At 40.3% G+C, this 27,332-nt stretch overlaps 1 protein-coding gene across 1 annotated transcript in view; it reads right to left on the bottom strand.

The window, feature by feature from the left end:
* Nucleotides 1–27,332, bottom strand: part of LOC134339732 (cytosolic 5'-nucleotidase 1A-like) — a 68,606-nt gene that overhangs the window by 5,990 nt on the left and 35,284 nt on the right. The window contains exon 6 of the mRNA XM_063036466.1: nucleotides 20,927–20,959. Coding sequence (XP_062892536.1) covers nucleotides 20,927–20,959 — 33 coding nt within the window. The remainder of the gene's footprint in view (nucleotides 1–20,926; nucleotides 20,960–27,332) is intronic.

Genomic DNA, 27,332 nt, shown 5'->3' with positions numbered 1-27,332 from the left:
AATGTCCAAATAAAACCCAATAAACTTTGCAAATACAAAAATAAAGAAAAACAATAAATACATATAAAACAAACAAAAAATAAATAAATATATCAAGCACATGAGACGAAGAGTCATGGGAAGTGAGTCCATAGGTTGTAGAAATAGTTCAGTGGTGAGACAAGTGAAGTTATTTCCTCTGGTTCAACAGCCTGATGGTTGGAGGGTGATAAATGTTCCTGAAGTTAGTAGAGTGGGTCAGCAGCCTCCTGTACCTTCTTCCTGATAACAGCAGTGAGAAGAGAGCATGGCCTAGATGATGGTGGGGTGGGGTGGGGTGGGGTGGGGGGGTGCGATGATGATGGATGCTGCTTTCCTGTGACAGCACTCCATGTAGATGTGCTCAATAGGTGGGGAAGGCTTTGCCATTAATGAACTGGACCATATCCACTACTTTTGTAGGCTTTTCCATACAAGGCATCAGTGTTCCCTCCCATACCAGGCCATCATAAATCCACTCAATATACTCCCATAGTCATAGTCATAGTCATACTTTATTGATCCTGGGAGAAATTGGTTTTCCTTACAGTTGCACCATAAATAATAAATAGTAATAGAACCATAAATAGTTAAATAGTAATATGTAAATTATGCCAGTAAATTATGAAATAAGTCCAGGACCAGCCTATTGGCTCAGGGTGTCTGACCCTCCAAGGGAAGAGTTGTAAAGTTTGATGGCCACAGGCAGGAATGACTTCCTATGACACCCCGTGCTGCATCTCGGTGGAATGAGTCTCTGGCTGATTGTACTCCTGTGCCCACCCAGTACATTATGTAGTGGATGGGAGACATTGACCAAGATGGTATGCAACTTAGACAGCATCCTCTTTTCAGACACCACCGTCAGAGAGTCCAGTTCCATCCCCACAACATCACCAGCCTTACGAATGAGTTTGTAAGTTCTGTTGGTGTCTGCTACCCTCAGCCTGCTGCCCCAGCACACAACAGCAAACATGATCACACTGGCCACCACAGACTCGTAAAAGATCCTCGGCATCGTCCGGCAGATATTAAAGGACCTCAGTCTCCTCAGGAAATAGAGATGGCTCTGACGCTTCTTGTAGACAGCCTCAGTGTTCTTTGACCAGTCCAGTTTATTGTCAATTCATATCCCCAGGTATTTGTAATCCTCCACCATGTCCACACTGAGCCCCTGGATGGAAACAGGGGTCACCGGTACCTTAGCTCTCCTCAGGTCTACCACCAGCTCCTTAGTCTTTTTCACATTAAGCTGCAGATAATTCTGCTCACACCATGTGACAAAGTTTTCTACCGTAGCCCTGTACTCATCCTCATCTCCGTTGCTGATGCATCCAACTATGGCAGAGTCATCCGAAAACTTCTGAAGATAACAAGACTCTGTGCAGTAGTTCCACAACACACCTATAGAAGTTTGTCAAAATTTTATGTGATATGCCAAATATTTGCAAACTTCTAAGAAAGTAGAGGCACTGCTGTGCTTTCTTTGTAATCCAATTATTTACCAAGCAAAACTGAAATGGTTCAAGGAGGCTCAACAGCATCTTATTAAGGGCAATTAGGAATAGGAAATAAGTTCAGTATTTTATGCCAACAGCATCATCCTACAGAGGAACAAATAATCAAGTTTCTTGATTATATTATAAGATTCTGATGTAAGATTCTTCAGTTTTTTTTGTCTATTAGTTCCATGCCATGACTGACTTGTGAGATTTAAAAGAGCAATCTTTAATTGGTAGTGAACTAACTTTACTTGACTGTTGTAGGTGTTCTAGCAGGCTATGGTTTAGGAATAGAAGCAAAGAAAACTGGAAAAGCAGAAGTAGCTTACACAACAGTGAGATTCTGCTCAGTAAGTTCTGCAGTTACTAGAAGCACATAACATAGGTTTTCTGTTGGCTGTTCTTCATTCTAGAACATAGAACAGAACAGAACAGGAGCAGGCTATTCAGCCCACAATGTTGTGCCAAACCAGCTAAAAAGCAAACCAGTAACACCCAAATTTCTAATCTCTCCCATCTTCACAATGTCCACATCCACCTTCCTTACATCCATGTGCCTATTGAAATGCCTCTTAAAAGCTTCTAATGTATTTGTCTCCACCACCATATCAGGCAGCTCATTCCAGGCATTCACCACTCTTGAGTAAAAAACTTACCCCTCACATTCCCTTTGAACCTGCCCCCTCTCGCCTTCAATGCATGCGCTCTGGTGTTTGACATTTCAAACGTGGGAAACAGATACCCCCTGTCTACTCTATCTATGCCACTCATTATCTTATAAACCTCTGTCAGATCTCCCCTCAGCATGCAGCGTTCCAGAGAAAACAAGCCAATTTGTCCACACTCTCATGACAGCGCATGCCCTCTAAATCAGGCAGCGTCTTGGTAAACCTCTTCTGCACCCTGTTAAAAGCCTCAACATCCTTCCTATGGGGGGGGGGGGGGGGCGCGATTAGAATGATATGCAATACTCCAGATGTGGCCTAACCAGAGTTTTATAAATTTGCAACATAACCTCTTGGTTTTTGAAATCAGTGCCTCAACTAATAAAAGCAAGCATTCCATAAGCCTTCTTGACCACCTTATCAACCTGTGTAGACACTTTCGAGGAGCTATGACCTTGGATTCCAAGATCTCTCTGCTCAGCAACATGGTTAAGGACCTTGCCCTTAACAGTGTACTGTTAGCTTGCATTTGCCGTACCAAGGGGCAACTCCTCACATTTATCTGGGTTAGACTCTATCTGCCATTTCTCTGCCCAGATCAGTCACTGATCTACATTGCACTGTGTTCTTTGCCAGTCTTCTACACTATCCACAACACCACCAACCTTTGTATCATCTGCAAATTTACCAACCTATCCATCTACATTTCCATCCAGGTCATTTACATACATTACAAACAGCAGAGGTCCCAGCATAGATCCCATATGAACACCACTAATTTCAGACCCCCAGCTCGAATAAGTCCCTTCAACCATTACCCTCTTTCTTCTATGCGAAAGCCAGAATCCAAACAGCCAATTCGCCATAGACCCCATGCATCTTACTGTTCTGGATTAGCCTCCCATGAGTGACTTTGTCAAACACTTTACTAAAATTCATGTAGGCAACATCCACCGCCCTACCCTCAACAATCTCTCTCGCCACCTTTCAAAAAACTCAATTAAGTTGCTAAGGCACGACCTACCACTCACAAAGCCATGCTAACTCTCCCTAATTAGGCTATGGGTTTCCAAATACTCATACATCCTACCCCTAAGAATTTCCCTACAACTGATATGAGACTCACCAGTCTATAGTTCCCAGGATTTTCCCTTGTTCTCTTCTTAAATAGAGGTATAATATTAGCCAGTCACAAGTCTTCCAGGACTTCACCTACGGCTAGAGAGGACACAAAGATACTGATCAAGGCCCCAACAATCTTGTCTGTTGCCTTCTTCAATAACACGGGGTAAATCCCACCAGGCCCTGGGGACATCCACCTTAATACTCATTAGGAAGCCTAACACTTCCTCCTCTTTAACATCTAAATGCCCTAACATATTTATACACTCAGCATTGATCTCCTGGTCCTCCAGATCCTTTTCTTTGATAAATACTAAAGCAAACTACTCAATAGGTACCTCCACATCCAAGCAAATGTTCCCAACCTTGAGTGGTCCCATCCTAGTTATCCTCTTGCTCTTGATGTATATATCAAATGCCTTGGGATTCACCTTAATTCTACTTGCCAAGGACTTTTCATGTCCTTTGCTGGCTTTCCTAATTTCCTTCTTTAGTTCTTTTCTGCTTTCTTGACAATCTACATGTGCTTCATTTGATCATAACGTCTGAAGCTTTACATACTTTTCCTTTTTCTTCTTGACTACGTTCATCACATCTCTGGACACTGAAGGTTCTCTTATCGTTCCAACCCCATCCATCCTTCCTGTACTCTGTGTAATTCATCTTTTTAACACACTCCACGTGTCTGATGTGGACTTGCCAAAGAAAGGGTGTTCCCAATTAACTCTAAGATGAGAAAACCTGCAGATTCTGGAATCAAAGCAACACCATAAGGCCATAAGATGTTGGAGCAAGAAGCAGGCCATATGGCCCATCAAGTCTGCTCTGCTCTGCCATTTCATCATGGCCACTCCAATTTTCCTCTCAGCCCCACTCACCTACCTTCTCTTCATATCCCTTCATACCCTGACCACTCAAGAACCTATCAACCTCTGCCTTAAATATACACAAAGATTTGGCCTCCACAGCTGCCTGTGGCAAAAACTCCAGATTCACCACTCTCTGGTTAATAAAATTCATCCACATCTCTGTTCAAAAAGGACACCCCTCTATTCTGAGGCTGTGTCCTGTGGTCCTACACTTTCCCATCATAGGAAACACCCTCTCCACATTTACTCCATCAAGACCTTTCACCATCTGATAGGTTTCAATGAGGTCACCCCTCATTCTTCTGGATTCCAGCGAATACAGGCCCAGAGCAATCAAACACTCTTCATATGAGAGGCCATTCATTCCTGCAATCTTTTTCATGAACCTCCTTTGAACCCTCTGCAGTTTCAGCACATCCTTTCTAAGGTAAGGGCCCCAATACTCCAAGTGAAGCCTCAGCAGTGCTTTATAAAGTCTCAAAATTACATGTTTGCTTTTATATTTTAATCCTCTTGAAATGAATGCCTCAGACTCCACCTGCAAATAAACCTTTGGGAAGTCCTGCACAAGGACTCCCAAGTCCCTTTGCACCTCAGTTTTTTTTTTGTATTTTCTCGACATTTAGAAGATAGGCAACCCTTTCATTTCTTATACCAATATCCATACTGATATTGCATGACCATACACTTCTCAACACTGTATTCCATCTGCCATTTCACTGCCCATTCTCCTACTCTAAGTCCTTCTGTAGCCTCTCTATTTCCTCAAAACTACCTGCCCCTCCATCTACTCTCACGTTGTCTGTAAACTTTGCAATAAAGCCATCAATTTCATCATCGAAATCACTGACATATAACATAAAAAGAATCGGTTCCAACACAGACCCCTTTTGGACACCACTAGTCACAGGCAGCCAGCCAGAAAAGGCTCCCTTTATTCCCATTCTTTGCCTCCTGCAAATCAGCCACTGCTTCAACCATGCTAAAAACTTCCCTGTGATAACACGAGCTTCAGGTGACTTATCTACCTTCAGACCTTTCAGTTTCCCAAGATTATTCTCTCTAGTTATGGTAACTTCACACACTTCATGACTTCTGACACCTGGAATTTCCACCATACTGTTAGTGTCTTCCACAGTGAAGCCTGATGCAAAATACTTATTCAGTGTGTCTGCCACTTCCATTACCATCTCTCCAGCATAGTTTTCCAGTGGTCCAATATCCACCCTTGCCTCTCTTTTACACTTTATGTATCTGAAGAAACTTTTGGTATCCTCTTTAATATTATTGACTAGCTTACTTTTATATTCCAACTTTACCTTCTTAATGACTTTTTCAGTGACCTTCTGTTGGTTTTTAAAAGATTATCAATCCTCTAACTACCCAATAATTTTTGCTCTGTTATATGCCCTCTCATTGGTTTTTATGTTCACTTTGACTTCTCATGTTAGCCACCGTTGCGTCATCTTTCCTTCAGAATACTAATTCTTCTTTGTGAAGCATATGTACTGTGCCTTCTGAATTGGTTTCAGAAAATTCAGCCATTGCTGCTCTGCTGTCATCCCTGCAAATGTTCTTTTCCAATCAATTCTGGCCAACTTCTCTCGCATGCCTCCGTAATTCCCTTTATTCTATTGAAATACTGATACAACTGACTTTAATTTCTCTTTCTCATGACTTCAGCTTCTCCTTCTCAGACATTTGGTCCTCCTTCTCAAAGTGCTGGAGGAACTCAGCAGGCCAGACAGCATCAAAAGAAAAGAGTAAATAGTTGATGTTTGGGGCCGAAACGTCAACTGTTTACTCTTTTTTAGAGATGCTGCTTGGCGCAATTGATTCTTCTTAGTTCCTGGCTAATGCCCTCATAATTTGTTCTATTCCAATTTAAAACTATCCCCAAGGACCATCCCTCTCCTTATCTATAGCTATCCTGAAAGTTAAGGAGTGGTGGTCACTGTTTCTTAACTGCTCACCCAGTGAAAGGTCAGTCACCTACCAGGCTCATTATCGACCAGCAAGTCTAGTACAGCCCCTCCTTCTGTTGGACCGCCCACGTATTGATTTAAGAAACCTTCCTGGATACACTTTATAAATTATGCCGCATCTAAACCTCTTACACTAAGAAGGTCCCACATTAGATTAGGGAAGTTGAAAACCCTCATGACAACAACCCTGTTATTTTAACACATTTCCTTATCTGATTACATATCTGTACCTCAATGTCCCAGTGGCTATCGGGGCGGGGGGGGGGGGGTAGTTTGTAATACAATCCCATCAGTGTGATTGCACCCTTCCTATTCCTGAGTTCTACGCAAATGAACTAATTGTCTGATCCTCTCCGGTATACCTCTCCCATGTGCAGCTGCAACTCCTCCCCCCCCACCTCCTCCTTTATCTTTCCTAAAACTTCGAAAGCCTAGTATGTTAATCACCCATTCCTGCCCCTCTCCCAACCAATTTTCAGGAATAGCCACATCATAGTTCCATGTACTGATCCATGCTGTAAATTCATCACTCTTACCCATAATGCTCCTAGAATTAAAATAAACACACTTCAAACTATCTGACCCATCATATCTGTTATTCTGATTTTGACTTTGAACACTTTCCCTAACATCTAACTTCTGGTCTGATCCTTCCCTTACTGATCTGGTGCTCTGATTCTCAGTCCCTTGCAAAACTAGTTTAAACTCTCACAAGACACATTAGCAAACCTCCTGGCCAGGATATTTATTCCCCTCCAGTTCAGATTTAACACCTGCCTCTTGTACAGGTCACCCCCTCCCCAAAAAAGGTTCCAATAATCCAAGAACTTGAAACCCTGTCTGTCCCCTGCACCGTCTCCTCAGCCACTCACTCGTCCATGCTATTATCCCACTCCTACCTGTGGCACCGGGAGTAATCCAAAAATTACCACCCTGGAGATCATTCTCTTTAACCACTTTCCTAACTCTGTTTACTCACTGCATAGGACCTCTTCCGCTTTTCTGCCTATGTCATTTAGCCAATATGCCCCACGACCTCTGGCTAAGATTCCATCTTGTCAATGATTGGGCTGCTCTGTCATGGTGTAGCTCATTAGGTACAAAGCATGGCAGCGCTGGGTTACAGTTAGTATGCCCTATAAATTTTGTGCAATCTGTAATTCCTGTAGTTTCAATAAAACAAAAACAGCAAGTGCTCAAAATATTGATAAGTACTTCTTTGCCATGACTGTAATCTATTCTCATTTACTTGTTTGTGCCTGCAAGTTGTGTATCCAGATGTTGAGAAGTTATGTGTCTTTCACTCAAGGCACTTCACATGTGGGCACTATCAACATGCCCTGAACCTTGAAGGAATGGCTGTTATCTACAGAATCATGCTGTGTGACACTGTAGTCTGCCTCAGTAACATAATGGGGTGATGGTGGAGTAGAAGGCACATATCCATCTGGAAGAAGGAATGCATATTCTTTTACCATTGAAGTAATGCTACTCTCTTGGTGATACATTTGAAAAAAAATTCTTTGCTTTGAATTAATTTACGTATGTTGCTAGACTCATTTGAAATGGCTAGTTGCTCTCACTGGCTGCTTTACAAAAATGTATTCTGAAAACATACAGTCACAATGATACTTTCAAACAGTTTCACACAATCTAATAAAATAAGATCAAAGATGAACTTTAGTTTGGGCATATGTGTATCATTAGGTATGCGCGTGTATATATTACCAGGACCGTTCTGCCTCTACAACAATACCATTATTAATCAATCTTCCTGACACCCATCTGGCAACATTTCTGTGAGCCACACTGGAAACTCTGAATGAATTCAGTGTGAGTGTGATTTCCAAATATTGTTTTATTTAGAGATACAGCACAGTAACAGTCCCTTCTGAACAAACAAGACTGCACTGCCCAATTACACCCATGTGGCCAAATAACCTACTATCCCATATGTCTTTGGAATGTGGGAGGAATTGGGAGCAACTGGAGGAAACGTACATGGTCATGGGGAGAATGTACAAACTCCTTAGAGACAGCAGCACAATTTAACCTGGATTGCTGGTGCAGTATTAGTGTTGCGCTAACTGCGATGTGCCATACTGATTTTATTTGTTTTATTAATACATGGTTTGATGTGATCTATAAAAACAATATGAAGCATGATTGCTGTTGCTGTTTCTCCCTTTTAAAGTTCAAAGTAAATTTTATAATCATATAACTCTGAGATACATTTTCTTGTGGGCATACTCAATAAATCAATAGAATGATAATCATAACAGAACTAATGACAGGCCACCCAAAATGCATCCAACCAGAGTGTAGGAGACAACAACTTGTGCAAATACAAAAAGTAGAAATAATAATAAAAAATAAATAAGCAATAGGTAATTAGAACTATCCTTGAAAATGAATCCATTAGTTGTGGGAACATTTCAATGATGGGGCAAGTATCTTTGGAATAATGGAATTTTTAGCTGTATTCCACTTGAAAAAATTACTTATAATTTAAGAAATAAATATGATACATTTTTGAATGTTTGGCATCCTTATTTACAAAAGATAGGATTGTATATATAGGTGCTCCGGTGATAAAGATGTTAGTCCTTTGGGGAAAGAAACAAATACGTATATTAAATTTATCTCAAATCCCATGGAGCATGTGGAGACCTTCCAATATCCAGGCAGCCTTTCTTCCTTTTTTAATTTTTCTTTCTTTTCTTTTAGGTAGGGGTATGTATCGGGGGAAGGGTTAAGGGGAGGGGGGAGGGTAGATTTTATTATTCCATGTAATCAAGTTTGAAAATTGAATTAAAAATTATTTTAAAAAATGATGGGGCAAATGAAGTTTAGTGAAATTATCCCCTCTGGTTCAAGATCCTGATGGTTGAGGGTAATAATTGTTGCTGAACCTGCTGGTCTGAGTCCTTGGGCTCTTGTACACCTCACCCCTTTGCAGCAGCAAGAAGAGAGCTTGTCCTGGGTGGTGCAGGCTCCTAATAATGGATGCTGTTCTCCAGCAATGTTTCAAGTGGATGTGCTCAATGCTGGGGAGACCTTCACCCATGATGGACTGGGCTGTATCCACTACTTTTGTAGGATTTTCCATTCAAGGACATTGGTGTTTCCATACCAGGCTGTGTTGCAGCCAATCAAAATACTCTGCACTGCACATCTAAAGAGGTTTGTCTAAGTTTGAGATGTCATGCTGAATCTCCACAAACTCCTAAGGAAGTAGGGGCGGTGCTATGCTTTCTTTATATTGCACTTATGTGCTGGGCCAGGACATGTCCTCTGAAATAATGATACCTAGGAATTTAAAGATGCTAATCCTCTTCATCTCTGATCCTGCAATGAGGACTGGCTCATGGACCTGAGGTTTTCTTCTCCTGAAGTCTACAATCAGCTCCTTGGTCTTGAGCAAGAGGTTGTTGTTATGAAACCACTCAGCCAGATTTTCAGTCTCACTCCAGTTTGCTGATTCATCACCGTCTTTGATTCAGCATACAATAGTGGTGTCGTCAGCAAACTTGAATATGGCATTGGAGCTGTACTTTAGCCTCACAGTAATAACTGTAAAGCGCATAGAACCAGGGTCTAAGCACACACCCCTGTGGTGCACCTGTGCTGATGGAGATTGTGGAGAAGATGTTGTTGCCAATCGGAACTGACTAACATCAGCAAGTGAGGAATTCCAGGATGCTATTGCACAAGGAGGTATTGATGCCAGGGTCTTAGAGTGTATTGATTAGTTTTGAGGGGATGATGGTATTGAATACCGAGCTATAGACAATAACGAGCATCCTGATGTATGCACCCTCACTGTCCAGATGTTCCAGGGTTGAGTGAAGAGGTGGCATCTGCTGTGCACCTGTTGCTTCAGTAGGCAAATTGGAGCAGATGTTAGTTGCTTCTCAGGCAGGAGTTGATATATTTCATTACTAACCTCTTAAAACACTTCATCTCTGTGAATATAAGTGCTCCTGGGTGATAGTCATTGAGACAGGTCACTACGCTTTTCTTGGGCACTGGTATAAATGAAGCCTGCTTTAAAAAGTTGGGTACCACACACTGCCAAATTGAGAGGTTAAAGATCTCAGTGAACACACTAGCCAGTTGATCAGCACAGGTTTTTAGTACTTGGCCAGGTACCATATCTGGGCCGGATGCATTTCATAGGTTCACCCTCCTGAAGGATGCTCGGTCGTCTGCTTCAGAAATCAAGATCGCAGGATCGTCGGGGGAGGTGGGAATTTGTGATGATTCCATGTTTTCATGGACAACGCAAGCAAAGAAGGAAAAAATCTGGCATCAAAAAGGAGCAGTTGTAACTTCTGTCAGGCCAGGCTTCATGGGAAGGTTCTGCCGAGTCCTGTCAAACCTGCATCCTACTTTACATATTGGAAATCTGGTACACCAGAAAACAGGGGCTAAGGTCATATTTTATATCTGTATATAGTCTAATTGTGAACTAAAAGTACAGAATGAAACTGTCTTGGGAAAAAAAGATATACCTATGCAACAGTGTATCACCAGAACATTTCTAAATTTTTTTACAAATTATTTTCAAGCTCAGCCACTATAATCAGAAAAACAGCATAGATCCTTCAAAAAAGCTGAATGACTAGTTAATCAAGTTGTTCAGTAATGAAGGAATATGAATCGTACAATGAGGAATAATAATATGCTTGATTTTACCGATTTACAAGCTCAAAATATATTGAAGCACATCAGTTTAACCACACACAATCAACCAAGGAGTCAAGGAGATGGTCATGAACTGACAATTTTAGTGTCCTAGGTAATTATGTGATCAATTGTCCTGATTTTATCTGAATAATAGTCATAGAAAGCACAGAAACAGCTCTTTGGCTCATCTAGCGCTTGCCGAAGCATTTAAAATGCCTAATCCCATTGACCTGCACTAGGACCATAGCCGTCAATACCCCTGTCATCCATGTACCAATCTAAACTTCTCTTAAATGTTGAAATTGAGCTCACGTGCAGCTTCTTTCAAACTCTCGTGATCCTCTAAGTGAAGAAATTTCCCGTCATGTTCCCCTTAAACTTTTCACCTTTCACCCATATCCAATGACCTCTAATTGGAGTTCAATCCAACCTCAGTAAAAAAAAAGCCTGCTTACATTTATCCTGTCTATACCCCTCATAATTTTGTATAGCTCTATCAAATGTCCCTTCAATCTTCTACATTCTAAGGAATAAAGTCCTAACGTATTCAATCTTTCCTTATAATTCAGTCCTCCAGTCCCAGCAACACCCTTGTGAATTTTCTCTGTATGCTTTCGAACTTATTTACATCTTTCCTGCAGGTAGGTGGCCAAAAACTGCATATAATACTCCACGTTAAGCCTTACCAACGTCTTATACAACTTCAACATAACCATAAGACCATAAGACATAGCAGCAAAATTAGGCCACTTGTCCCATCGAACCTGCTTCGCCATTCAATCATGGCTGATCTTTTTCTCCCCTCCTCAACCCCATTTCCCAGCCTTCTCCCCGTAATATTTGATGCCATGTCCAATCATCAAGCTCTGCCTTAAGTATACCCAACAACCTGGCCTCCACAGCTGCCCGTGGTAATAAATTCCACAAATTCACCACCCTTTGGTTAAAGAAATTCCTCCGCATCTCTGTTTTGAATGGATGCCCCTCTATCCTGAGGCTGTGCCCTCTAGTCCTAGACTCCCCAACCATGGGAAACATTCTTTCCACATCTACTGTCTAAACTTTTCAACATTTGAAAGGTTTCAATGAGATCTCCCCTCATCCTTCTAAATTCCTGAGAGTACAGACCCAGAGCTATCAAATGTTCCTCATATGATAACCCTTTCATTCCCAGAATCTTTCTGAACCTCCTCTAAACCCTCTCCAATGCCAGCACATCATTTTTGATATAAGGAGCCCAAAACTGTTCATAATAGTCAAGGTGAGGCCTCACCAGTGCCTTATCAAGCCACAGCATTACATCCCAGCTGCAAGTTAACCTTTAGGGTGTTTGGCAGAAGAACTAATAAGTCTTTTTGCATCTCAGATATTTGGATTTTTTCTCCGTTAAGAAAATAGTTTGCACATTGATTTCTACTACCAAAGTGCATGACCATGCATTTTCCAACATTGTATTTTATTTGCCAGTCTCTTGCCCATTCTCCTAATCTGTCGATGTCCTTCTGCATCCTACCTGTTTCCTCAACACTACCTGCCCTTCCACCAGTCTTTATATCATCTGCAAACTTGACAACAAAGCCATTCTGTAAACCAATATGTAGACCTTAACCCTAATTATGAGCCAAAATTGCCACATTGGCAATGAACAATGGGATTTTCTTTCCACATCACACTTTAGTTTCTGAAATGACATCGATTCAGCTGATTGAAAAATATAAAAAGGGCAAGCATTCGGAGGAAGCACCACCATCAACAGTGCATTGACGATGTCTCCTCACATGGTGACAAAATGTTTCCAAGTCAATTGCCAAGATCAGAGAACAACTCAACCCAAAACAACCATTATTTAGATATCCACAGCAGAGTAAATTTTAAATTGTCCCATTAAGGCCAAAAGATTTAATAGCTGAGGAGAATTTCTTATTCTTGTGGGATAATGTCTTTCTTGACCAGGGAGGTGACTCTGCTTGGCAGTTGAGACTAGTGGCTGTGATACTATACCAGGTTTTGGGGTCTCCTCTATGTTGGTTGTAGGAATTGACTTTGGGACTGCAGGAAGCGGTGTGACAGCTCTAGAGACTTTCTTCTCTAACAATTGACTTTGCTCTCCTCAACTGATTGATGTGTCATCTCCAGATGATATCAGATGCAAACTCCATTATGCAGGAGAGTGGTCCAGTTCTGTCGTTCATTTTTCTCAGTACCCACTATCGATCATATCTGTAGTCCCTTGCCAGGGCTGCTTGACCCAGAGTGAGACACTGAACATCCTTGTTGGAAGAGCCTTCGATATGACTCCGCTGCTTGTCCTGCATACTCCCTCCGAGATAGAGTTTGAGGAGATCCAAGTGTAGTGCAAGGGATGACCCAGGAACAGCACAGCTGGTGAGTTGTTGGTACTGGAGTTTGCTGCATTGCAATGTGCAAGGAGGAAATTGGTGACCTTCTGATTCAGTGTTAATGTAGTGTCTTTTGCTGAAATTGCTCAAAGTGCCTTCTTTAGATTCTGGCCAAATCTTTCCACCAAGCCATTTTATATATAGGTGGTACGACACAGATGTAACATTTCTTAATCTGTTCATTTTCAGGAATGACTGAAACAGTTCCACAACAAATTGTGGTCCATTGTCACTGACTAAATGTTCTGAAACACCAATCCTGTGAAGAGGCTTCTCAATTCTTCAACAGCGTGTGAGGCTACAGTGGAGGGTACTGGGAACACTTCTGGCCACATTGTAGTTGCATCTGCTACTGCCATGAATTCCCTGCCAGGACAATGCAGGCCATTCCCAGAGAGGGAAAGGCACTGCTGTTGGCATCTTTTGGACATTTTGGCTTTCTAAACTGTGCATGGCGAGCTGCTCAATCTGATGGCTTATCCCAGGCCACCAGACAAAGCTTCCAGCCAACACTTTCATATTACTAGAGAATACTTGAGAACCAGGATGAAGCTCCTCCAACACTTTAGCTCTCAGTTTGGATGGTACAACAACTCCCAATCCCCACATAAGGCAACCCCTATCAAGGGCAAGTTCATTCCACCCCTGGTAAAAATGGGGGAACTGGAATTTTGGGTTGCTATTGTAGACCTGAGACAGTGTGTTTTTTTCTCTCTGGTTTCCCTTTGGATTATCTCTTCCAGAAGACCAGTCTGTGCAGATTGGTGATAACATATCCTCCTCGCTGACGGTCAACACTGGCGCACCTCAGGGCTGTGTGCTTAGCCCACTGCTCTGCTCTCTGTACACACATGACTGTGTGGCTAGGCATAGCTCAAATAGCATCTACAAATTTGCTGATGATCCAACCATTTTTGGTAGAATCTCAGATGGTGATGACAGGGTGTACAGAAGTGAGATATGCCAACTAGTGGAATGGTGCCCCAGCAACAACATGGCACTCAACGTCAGTAAGACGAAAGAGCTGATTGTAGACTTCACGAAGGAACACATACCAATCCTCATAGAGGGATCAGAAGTGGAGAGAGTGAGCAGCTTCAAGTTCCTGAATGTCAAGATCTCTGAGGATCTAACCTGGTCGTAACATATTGATGTAGTCATAAAGAAGGCAAGACAGTGTCTATACTGTATTAGGAGTTTGAAGAGATTTGGCATGTCAACAAATATGCTCAAAAACATCTATAGTTGTACCGTAGAGAGAATTCTGACAGGCTGCATCACTGTCTGGTCTGGAGGGACTACTGCACAGGACTGAAAGAAGCTGCAGAAGGTTGTAAATCTAGTTAGCTCCATCTTGGGCACTAGCCTACCAAGTACCCAGGACATCTTCAGGGAGTGGTGTCTCAGAAAGGCAACGTCCATTATTAAGGACCTCCAGCACCCAGGGCATGCCCTTTTCTCACTGTTACCATCAGGCAGGAGATACAGAAACCAGAAGGAACACACTCAGCAATTCAGGAACAGCTTCTTCCTCTCTGCCATCCAATTCCTAAATGGACATTGAAGCTTTGGACACTACCTCACTTTTTAAATATACAGTATTTCTGTTTTTGCACATTTTTAAAAAATCTATTCAAAATCTATGACTTATTTATTTATTATGTTTTATTTTTTTGTCTCTCTCTGCTAGATTATGTATTGCATTGAAATGCTGCTGTTAAGTTAACAAATTTCACGTCACATGCCAGTGATAATAAACCTGATTCTGATTCTGATTCCATAATAGGGAGATTTTCAATTTGCACTCGGGAGAGTACGTCAAGAGGAGTGCCCTCATTTGTAAATTTTTCAGGTATTTTCACATCAGCATTTCCATGACTTGTTGCCCTCTTGAATTCAATCTCGTATCCTTCAAGAAACAGAGCCATCTTTGCATTTGTGCTACTGCTGTTAGTGGAACATCCTTCAGTGGATTGAAATTAGACACCAGCAGTTAAGCACAGCAGTGAGGGTAAAGTCCCTCCCATGCGAGTACCGGTTGAAACATTTTACATTCCAATCCAAACTCAAGGCCTCTCTTTCAATCTATGCAAACTTTTCGCTGCGGCAGTAAGGGAATGTGATGCAAAAACTATGGGGTGTTCACTTCCGTCATTCATAACGTGACATGACTACACCTATACCATAAGGCAGGGTATCACAAGCAAGCTTCATTGCACAATGTGGATCATATGTGTGAGCACACGGTCTGAAATCACCATTTCCTCTGTCTATCGAAAGCCACCTCACACTGCTCTGTCCATTGCCATTTTTTCCTGATCTGCAGTGATGAATTCAAGGGGTGGGGTACAGTGGGTAGGTTTGGCAGGAACCTGTTACAGTAAACTGGCCAATCCTAAAACTGATTGCAACTGTCACATTCCCTTGGGCCTTGGGGCATCCACCACCGCTTGAATTTTCTCAGTACACTGTGCAAACCTTTGGGGAGGTGTCCAATGCAACCACAGTAGACGATGCTTGGTTTAAAGAATTCACACTTGTGTTGTCATGATCTGGGCCCATAATCTTCTAATCTCTTGAACGCTGTCTTGAGATTTTGGAAATGTTCCTTGATATTCTCACTGGTAACAGTGATGTCATCCACGTAGCACTGAGTGCCCGGGCAGCTTTGCAGCACCTAGTCCATAGCCTGCTATCAGAGTGCAGGTGCAGAGGCTACTCCAAAAATAAGCCTATTATAGTGATAAAGCCCTTTGTGTGTGTTTATGTTGAGAGGTTCTTTGGACTCTTTTTCCATCTCCATCCGCAGGTAGACTTCATCTAAGTCCACCTTGCTAAAGTGTTTTCCTCCAGAATGGTTTGCAAAGATATCCTCTATCCTGGACAGAGGGAATTAATCAACTTTCAGTACTGGGTTGATCACCACAGATCCTAACAGATCCATTCTTCTTGGCTGCTGGGACAACTGGCATTGCCCATGGGTTCCACTCAACCTTCGAAAGAATTCCTGCAGCCTCAACACTACCTACCTCACTGGCTACTTTATCACAGATGGTATATTGAACAATTTGGGCTTTATAAAACTTGGGTGTGGCATTTTCATTTAACACTATTTTACCCTTGGTATGTTTGGGTTTTCTGATGTCATACTTGAACACTGTTGTAGCATCATACAGTATCTTTCTTAATTTACTTTCAGTTGACTCTTCTACAGGGGATGAGGTATGCAAATAGTGGATGGATCTCCAGTCTAGTAGCAGAAGTCTCAGCCACTCATGACCCTGCTATTTTCAACATATACAAGCCCATTGTGGCTTGTTGGTTGTTGTATTTCACCGTTACAAATGTCATTCACACAGGAGTCTCTTTCCTCCAGTGTAAGTTCTTAGTTTTATATCTGCAGGCTTCAGTTTGGTATTTTTGAAATGTTGTACAAATTCATTTTCTGGAATGACCAAAACAGGCAAGCCGGTGTCCAAATCCATTTTAACTATTTTGCTGTTCACTTCTGGTGTAAGCCATATTGAATCTCTCTTGTTTGTCTTCACAATGTAAATCTCAATGTTACCTAGTCCTGTGTCACTCTGAGCAGTGTCAGTTACTTCATCAACACCAAGCAGACTCATGCTCTTTTTAACAGTGCAACTTGACTTTTTATCTTTTTCTCTTCCTTTTGTAGACTGTTTATTTTGGTCTGCCTGTTTTGCCTTTAAACCTGCAATGGTCCGGTGTATATGAACCCCTGCCACAAAGGTAACCCAGTCAGGGCTCTGTCTAAATGCTGCAATTTTGTTCACGCTGACTTTCATTCCTAACTGCAATTCAATTGCATCTGAATGCTGTTTCCATTGATACAGCGATTTCAACTGCTCTTTTAAATGTGAGTTGTGCTTCAGTAAGGAGCCATTTTTAAATACTCTATTGTAAGATTCCATAAACTAAACAATCTTTCGGTGCACGTTATTAAGCCCATCACTGAATTGACAATACTCAATCTCTTCAATTCAGCTATGTAAGATGAAATGGACTTCCCTTCCTTTTGATTCCACTTATGAAACATAAAGCATCCTGTAATCAAAGTGGTTTCAGTTCTAAATGTTCTAGCATTACCTCCACAATATCAGCAAAGCTCATTTTGGCTAGTTTGGTTGCAGCAGTCAAACTTCTAAGCTAACTGTCTGCCTTTCCACCAATTGCACTCAGCAAAACTGGCATTCGTTTCTCGTTAGCTATTCAATTTGCTTCAAAATACTGCTCAATTCATTCAGTATATATCAACCAGTTGTCTCTCGTGCGATTGAACACACTTCTCTTTGCGATGCAGTCAGCCATTTCTGCTTTTTTTATTTATGATTATTATCACTCTGTACTTACTTTTTTGAACCTATGAATTTTGTCCATTTTCTGCCTGTTTTGTTAAAACTTGACCGTATCTCTCCTTTTCGAGAGAGACACACGCTATGCTTTTTTTAAAATTCAACCATCTCTTTTCTCCTGTGAAGAGAAAAACCTACTGCACTTCAAAAGGTTGGTAATAATTTTAGGTTCATTTCAAAACTTACTCATCACCACTGTCATTTTTGTAATGCTAAAATATAAAACTAATTCAAAGAAAAGCACAGAGCCTGGGAGATAAATGTGTCCTCTTCACTTTTACTTTTAGTGACCTCACATATACGACATGGTGGCGTAATGATGTACGTTCATGTACTTTTACATCTAACCCATTATGAATTATTTAAACAAAGAATGCTTAATCAAATAATATATTTACAAAATTACTCAATTACTGAAATACTAAATACACAACAAAATCCACAATTGTTAAATCTGCTGCACCCCTACATTGACTTCAGAAAATATAATGAGGTTTCTGGCACTACTCTGTAAGCAACACCCAAAACCACAAAATCAATCAGCAATTACCATGCATATAACTGGTGGTTCCTTTAAACAGCACAGATATGATGACACTTCTTTTCGCTAAAAACTGGATCCTTGTTGCAAGTTGAATATATGATGTAAGCAAGATTAGTGATGTTTTTTTTGGTGACTCAATTGCACAGGAATTGTTATAATCTGCTCACTCCTCATGAAATTGGCACGTACAAGTGCTGTGACTCTTCCCACCTTTTCCAGTAGAAGACTTCATGACAACTGGCACAGAAACCTTATAGCAAATCAGCAACCTACAAATCCAAGCAACTGGTGCTAGAGAATTTAATTTTATACCCTACATTGCTGTGAGAAGTGGAAATGGAGGGCACAGGAAGACCAAGTTGAAAGATGTATTGTATGTCAATGTCAAGAGGGGTTCCATTGGAAAATGTTTAAAAATAGGCAATATACTCCATCTCCAATACTGCACTGAGACCAACCATGTGCATTGCAACCTAAAATACTTTAGTTAATATTAATGTACATAATGACACATGTGTAGAGTGTAACTTTCTTGCATTTGAGTGTTCTGCAACACTACTTAAAGGGATGATGATCTGCAATGGAAAACTTTGGTTTAATTACCTCATTCATTCATAGATACGAGAGCAGAAAATTTGATAATATAGAAGTGAATGCATCAATAAAATTCCCTTCTTTCCAGCTCTTCAGAAAATAATAATGGATATTAACTAATGAAAATATATCAGATGGCAAATTTCTATTGATTTCCAAACGGCCAGCAATTAGGAACATAACTGGGCCATTAAGGCTCCAGAGTCCAAGCAATTTGATGATCTATGTCTTAATTCCATTTACCTGCGTTTGATTCATTGATCTCTTCATTTATTCATTAATTGTTAGTAGCATTCATTTATTCCCTGTTATGGTAATTTATTCACTCCTTCATACATATTCCAATTCACTCTTTGTCTCTTGATACCCACATTCAAAAATATAAATCCATTTAAGAAGTAAAGGCTATGCAGTATCCACAAGCTTAATTATGGGGAGTGTTTTAGATTTACACACCATGATTTATACAGGAAATGATTTGTAACTTCACAATAAGTAGCCTAAGAATAATGTTAATATTGGCCATCACAGTCTGAATTCCTTCACTGGAGCAAATAACTTTTGTTTGTCTATTCTGTTAAATCTTTTTATCCATTTGGAAACAAGTCAACTATATTTTTCTTTTTTTTTCTTTAATAAGATGCAGTTGCTACTTGTTATGGCAGCATCTATTGGCTCCCAAGCATTTGAACTCAGAGAAAAGCAAGCTAAATTCATACAATTTACAATAGTAATTTAAGTGCTGGAATCATTGTGCTACACCAAAGTTCTTCTAATGCAAGTACATAAATTTGACACAATGTTACAGACGGTAATTTAACCAAAGCTCAATACAATTTAAGCATAATTCCTTCCTCTTTGTGTAAAGTTTATATTTCAGATGCCTTGAAATTGGGGCTATCATTCCACTAGCTTTTAAAAATTCATTTTACTTACATTCATCTTTTAAGATAGTTGTATAAGCATCTGGCAAAAGTTTTTGTTCTCCTTCTTGATACATACATGGTATCAAATTTTGCTTCATGAGTTTCTTTGAAGCACTCTAGCAAGTTTTATAGTGTGACATATAAATAACAGCTGAATTTGTATACAAAATACCTTCTTTGCTTCCACAGTTCCCAGTCTTTTATCATTGAGAAACTACTCCTGAATTTTGGATCTAAAATGGATTAAACTTGTCATATTCAATCCTATTCGTCACAGCAGCTGTCTTTTTTAATTACATTAAATCCTTATTAAGTTTGACTTCTTGATTTATTTATAAAAACCCCTTAAAAGACTTATGATTTCAGAATCAGTATTACGATTAATATCACTAACATATCCTATGAAAATTGTTGTTTTGCAGCAGCAGTGAATTGCAATATATAATAAAAATTATAAATTACAATAAGAAATATATATTAAATATTCAAAGTAGATAAAAATGAAAAAAAATGGTGAGATAGTTTACATGGGTTCTTTGTCCATTCAGAAATCTGATGGTGGAGAAAAAAACATAAGACCTTCAAAACAATCTAACTGCAACATTTAACATTTTAGTCATTTATTTAATCTGCACTGTAGTCATACTCACACCTGTCTTTAAAGGTGCACCTGTTCCCTTAAAATATGTTATTTTGTTATGTTTCAAAGGGAATTTTCTGCTGACTTTGGTACTCCTTGCAGTTTCCTTGCAATTAATTATATCTTTTTACTCATTCAGTCTTTTTCGTTAGTTGCTCCAGACTAAACAAATTCAATTTTTCTGACATTTGGGTAAATCTCCTTTTTTCTGATGCTATCTTGTTTGATTTTATTGATTAAGATTGTTTATTTGTACAAATAGAATTTTTGACTTGGGATATGGAGTGCTTTGTATTTCATCAAATACATATTTAAACATTTCCAACTGTTGACTATAGGTTTACCCATAACAGTCCACAACAGTTTACTACTGTGAATTCATTATTCATTCCTTCAAAGTTCACTTATTGAAATTGAACTGTCATTCTCCTTGTACTAACTCAAATCAAACTGCAAAGTCAAATATGTTACACTGATTAAATGCAAAATGTTTCCTTCCAATAACATTGTTAACAGGAATTGTTCAATAGTTCTACAGCACTGTTTAATTCACTGTATAATGAAAACTGACTCAAATATTTTATGGAAAGTTTTTACCTTTGCTCCTTCAGGGGTCCCACTTCTTCCTGTCTATGGAAAAATAAAAATCTCATGTTATAACCACATTCTTTCTGCAGCACATTTTTGCTGATATCGACATTTGCACACTTCTGTCACCAGAATACCTTTGTCAGGAAATCAATTCCTGACACAGATATTACTTGCATTATCTTAAATTGCCTGATCACCCAAAATGATACGCACAATAGATTCTGTAGATGATAGAAGTCTTGAGCAACACACACAAAATGCTGGAGGAACTCAGCATCTACACAGTTGATGTTTCAGTCCGAAACGTCCTTAATCAGGACTCACCCAATATGAATTCCTTCTGTTTACTGTTGTAATTGTATTGCAGTTTCAAAACTCCATATTGAAATACTCTGACCTGTCAACAAATCATGTAGTCTGGAATAGTTAACTTGTAATCAGTTCTCTGCAGTATCTTTTAAATTTTCAGTTTTAATTGATCTGTTTTATATCATGTCCATCCTGATGATGTTTTGCAGAAAGTTGACTTATTCAACTTCTTTATAGCTGATGCTCTCTATATTGCTGTACAGATATTTTAAAGCACCATCAATTACTAGCATGACATTTAATGCAGTGAGCAACATTAGATAGGGTTTTCTTCCTTACTCTTAAGATCATTTTACATTTGCACTGAACTGACAACTGTGCGACAATGACACTGACAATCCCATTTTGCCAAGACCATTAACTAACATACATATTTCAGTAATGATTGAGACATAATAGAAAAATGAATGAGCAATGCTGGAAGGAAGGTCAAGGCTTTGGAGGAGATGCTTTTTGTGGATAGGTACCAAGAATGGGAAACAACAACTGTGTGGACAGAAAAGGAATGTTGCGTTCATTCTCTTCAGAGGGGAAGAGTCTAAGAATAGGTTTGGGATTGTCATCGATTATATTTTGTTTAAACTGTAGGTGGGGAGAAACTGCAAGAAGATGGAACATAGAACTGTATAGCACAGTATGGGCCCTTCCATCCACAATGTTGTGTTGATCAATATAAACCTAGTCCACGATCAGTCTAACACTTCCCCCTACCCAGCCCATAACTCTCCATTTTTCTTAATATCTATGTGCCTTTCTAAGAGTCTCTTATACGTCCCTATTGTATCAACCTCCATTGTCAATTCCAGTAGTGCATTCCTGATACATACCACTCACTGTGTAAAAACCATACCTCTGACATCTCTCCTAAACTTTCCTGCACTCACTAACACAAAGAATATCCTCTGGTATTGAGCACTGCCACCATGGGAGAAAAGGCACTGACTATTTACCCTATCAATGCCTCTCATAATCTTATAAACCTCTATCAAGTCACCTCTCATCTTGCTTTGGTCCAAAGCTAGTTCACTCAACATTTTCTCATAAGGCACGTTCCCTACTCCAGGCAGCACCCTGGCAAATCTACTCTGCACCCTCTCTAAAGCATCCATATGCTTGCTATATTGAGGTGATCAGAACTGAAAACTATACTTCAAGCTTATGCAGTATATTCAAGGGCATATTGAAAGGACAACAGCATAGCAAGCCAGGGAGGGGAAAGGAAGAGGATTTATGATCAGAGCCTATATTTGGGTGGAAGTCATAACACAAAAAAATAGCACAGCTTTGAGATTTGTTTAGTGTCCAGTACATCTTGACTTCAATGACTTCCCTACACTGTCTGCCTTCATTCTTCAAAAAAATAGCTTGCTTCTTTCTGGGAAGATATTTAGCTCAAGCCAAAAAATTCTATCAGTTAAGAAACTTGAGAAAATGTTAAATGATAGAGATGAGAAAGTGTACGAATACTAAGTTACTCAGTAATTGAGGGTTACAGGTTGAAATCTCTTCTCTGGCTTGTTTGCAAAACTCTCCAGAAAACAAGGTTAGGTACTGGTGTCAATATTCCCAGAGCACAGTATAAATTGTCATTTTAAGAGGTTGTGAGTATAGGATCAGAAGAAATTGTTAAATTGAGTGAATTAACATGACTTGGAAATGCCGATACCTAGCATCAACTGTATTGCTTTCAATAAAAATTACTTTTCTTATGTTGTGAACATGTAAGTTACTAAAGTTAATTGTATCCATGAGCAACAGAAAGCTCCATGGATGTTTTTTAAAAAATTGTGAAATATCTGCACCAAATCATATTTTAGTAGACCACAGAGATTCTGGACAAAGGAAGAATAGGGCATAAGACAGTTTGAGGTTCCCTCTGTTGGAGCGATAATGACAGAAGCCATAAACACAAGAGATCCTGAAGATGCTTGAAATCTAGAACAACAAACGCAAAATGCTAGAAGCTCTCAGGAGGTCAGGCAGCATCCATATGGAGAGGAATTGATGTTTCAGGCTAAGATCCTTCATCAGAAAGATTTTGATATGAGTCTTAAAATTAAAGATTGTCCTTACTAACCAGACAGCTTAAAAATAAGACAAACAGAACAACCAGAAGGCGTTGAAAATGTGAAATAATTGGATAGATTTGCTATCTGAAGAAGTCGCCCAAGGGATCGTTATTTCACTGGCACCATCTTGACCAGTGGACAATCTCCATCAACACAAGAGCACCACAGGGATGTGTGCTTCGCCCTCTGCTCTACTTGCTTTACACCTATGACTGTGTGGCTACGGACAGCTCCAACACTATATACAAGTTTGCTGATGATACCACTGTAGTGGGCTGTATCAAAGGTGGTGATGAATCAGCATACAGGAGGGAGGTTGAAAACTTGGCTGAGTGGTGTAATAACAACAACCTCTCACTCAATGTCAATAAGGCCAAGGAACTGATTGTAGACTTAGGAGAAGGAAACTAGAGGTCCATGAACCAGTAATCATCGGAGGATCAGAGGTGGAGAGGGTCAGTAACTTTAAATTCCTGGGTGTCACTACCTCAGAGGACCTGTCCTGGACCCATCATATAAATATCATTGCAAAGAGAGTGAGGCAGCTTCTCTACTTCCTCAGTGGTCTTGGCAAACTTCTATAGATGTGTGGTGGAAAGTGAGCTGATCGGCGGCATTTCAGCCTGGTATGAGGACTACAATGCCTTTGTACAGAAAATCATACAAAAGGTAGTGAATTTGGCCCAGTACATCACAGGTAAAGCACATCTACAAACACTTGTACATGAAACTTTGCCGAAGAAAAGCAGCATCCATCATTACCACCCAGGCCATGCTCTTTTCTCGCTGCTGCCGTCAGGTAGAAGGTACAAGTGTCTCAGGACTCATACCACCAGGTTCAAGAAGAGTTACTAACCTCAACCATCAGGCTCTTAAACAACAGGGGATAACTACACTTCCTCTATTTCTGGTTTTCCCACAAACGATGTTCTCACTTTAATAACTCCTTATCTTGTTATTTCATGCTCTCATTATTTATATTTGCAGTTTGTTGTTCATTGATCCTGTTTACAGTTACTGTTCAATAGGTTTGCTAAGTAGTCCCGCAGGAAAAAAGAATCCCAGAGTTGTATGTCGTGACATGTATGTACTCGGATAATAAGTATTACTCTGAACTTTAATTGTATGTGCTATATGTGCAGTGTGCATGTGTGACTGTTAGTACTATGTTTTATACCTTGGCCCTGGAGGAACATTGTTTTGTTTGGCTGTATGGTTGAATAACAATTAAACTTGAATTTGAATGCAATGGTGAATTTTGTCACCAGACCCTAAGACCACAAGTGCATAAGACATAGGAGCAGAATTAGGTCATTTGGCCTGTCAGTTCTGCAGTGTCATTATACCACGGCTGATTTTTTTTATCCATCCTAAACCCATTTTCCAGTCTAGTAATGTTTGATGCCCTTACTAAACAAAAAACTATCAACCTCCGCTTTAAATATACTGAATGAGTTGGCCTTCACAGCTGTCTGCAGCAATGAATTCTGCAGCATCACCACCCTCTGGTTAAAGGAATTCCTCCCCATCTCTGTTCTCTAGGGACATACCTTTATTCTGAGGCTGTTGCATCTGTCTTGGATTCCTCCGCTATAGAGATCATTCTCTCCACATCCACTCTATTTAAACCTTTCAATATTTGATAGGTTTCAATGAGGTCACCCCTCATTCTTCTAAACTCTAGAGAGTACAGGCCTAGAGCCATCCACCCTCTCCAGCACATCCCTTCTAAGATAAGGGGCCAATACTTCAAGTTGGGCTGACCAATGACCTAAAAAGCATCAGGATTGCATCCTTGCTTTTATACACTAATCCTCTTGAAATGAATGCTAACAATGTGTTTGCCTTCCTTACCACCGACTCAATCTGCAAGTTAACCTTTAGGGAATCCTGCACAAGGACTCCCAAGTCCCTTTGCACATCTGAAATCTGAATTTTCTCCCCGTTTAGAAAACAGTCCCACACATTTATTCCTTCTAACAAAGTGCATGACAATACACTTCCCTACACTATATTTCATCTGCCACTTCTTGGCTCATTCTCCTAAACTATCTAAATCCCTCTGCAGACTCCCTGCTTCTTCAGCACTAGCTGCCCCTCCATTTTTCTTTGTAACTGTCATCCAAATCATTAATATCTAGCATGAATAGAAGCAGTTCCCAACACTAACCCCTGCGGAACATCACAGTCACTGGCAGTCAACCAGGAAAGTCCCCCTTTATTTCCACTCTTTGCCTCCTGCCAGTCAGCCAATTTTTTATCCATGCTAGTATCTTTCCAGTGATACCACTGTCTCTTATCTTGCTAAGCATTCTGATGTGCAGCACCTTATCAAAGGTCTTCTGAAAACCCAAGTAAACAATATCCATTCACTCTCCTTTGTCTATCCTCTCCATTATTTTCCAGCAGAATTCCAGCAGATTTGTTAGGCAAGATTTCCCCTTATCATGCGCCTCGAAGTACCCCGAACCCTCTTATATATAGACACAGATGTCTTCCTAACAACTGAAGTCAGACTAACTGGCCTATAATTTCCTTTCTTTTACCTCCCTCCCGCCTTAAAGAGTGGAGAGACATTTGCAATTGTCCGGTCCTCGAGAAAAATTCTAGAATACTGCGTGCATCCGAGATATAACCCCTTCAGTCCTGTATTCATTATTCATTTTGGTTTTGTTCCCACTTCAACTCATCCCACTGACTACCATTTTGTCCTGTCCTCTGCCTCCCTTTTCTCACAGTCTCACTACACACTGTATACGTGTACACCCACTGCTCCATCCTCAGCTCTATCACTCCAGTTCCTATCCCTATGCCAAGTTAGTTTAAAACCTCCCCAAAAGCTCGAGCAAACCTGACTGCAAGGATTTTGGTCTCCCTTGAGTTCAGTTGTAACCTGTCTTTTTTTCCTTCCTCAGAAGAGATCCTAATGATCCAGAAATCTGAAACATTGCCCCCACTAATTACTCAGCCACGTATTGATCAGCCAAATAATCTTATTCTTATCCTCACTGGCACATGGCACAGGCAGCAATTCAGAGGTTACCACCCTTGAGATCCGCTTTTCAGCTTTCTACATAACTCCCTATATTCTCTCTTCAAACTTCAACCCTTTTCTTACCTATGTCATTAGTATCAATAATAACACAACATATAGCTGTTCACTCTTCCCCTTTAAAATGCTGTGGATCCGATCTGAGACATCCCTGACCCTGGCACCTGGAAGGCTTCATATCACCTGGCTGTCTCCTTACATCCACAGAATCTCCTGTCTGATCCTCTAACTATGAAATCTCCTGTAACAACTGTACTCCTCTTCTTCCCTGTTCCCTCTGAGCCACTGAGCCAGGCTCAGTGCTAGAGACCCCATTGCTGTGGCTTCATCCTGGTTGATCTCCCCTCCCCAAAATAGTATCCAAAATAGTAGACATATTATTGAGGGGAATGGCCACAGGGGTGCTCTGCATAACCACCTAGCTTTCTCCTTCCTTCAGCTTTAACATACAATTAACCCTGGACCCATTCTCACCACAATGATCCAATGAGACATGATCGCTGTGACATAGGAAGTCATCCATACTTGTGAGAATCTCACTGTGAAGTTTTAATATCAATTGGTATTGTATATGATCCTGGTATGGTGAGTTTTGAATGCAAACACTATCTTTTAGTCTGCTTCAATGAATGAGTCATAGATGGCTTACAGCTCGCTCTCAGAGCCCAAGCAGACACGGGCATTGTCGTCTAAACAACAGAGCCTGGACTACCCTTGATGCTGGTTGTCATCGGCATGGCGATAATGGTTTCCTACTTGTTCTGAACTTCTCGGGTAAGGTACAGCATTTTGGAGGGAAAGACTGAAAATAGTATCGAGCCTTGCTGCTTCTGACTTAAACACCTAATAAAGCATATCGTAAGCCCTATGACACGATTGCCTGAAATACACCATTGTTATAGGTAGCAAACTATAATCTCCT

Source organism: Mobula hypostoma, chromosome 2 (genome assembly GCF_963921235.1).
Source record: "Mobula hypostoma chromosome 2, sMobHyp1.1, whole genome shotgun sequence".
NCBI lineage: Eukaryota > Metazoa > Chordata > Chondrichthyes > Myliobatiformes > Myliobatidae > Mobula > Mobula hypostoma.
The sequence above is the reverse complement of the archived record's forward strand: the minus strand, read 5'-3'. Positions and strand labels throughout refer to the sequence as shown.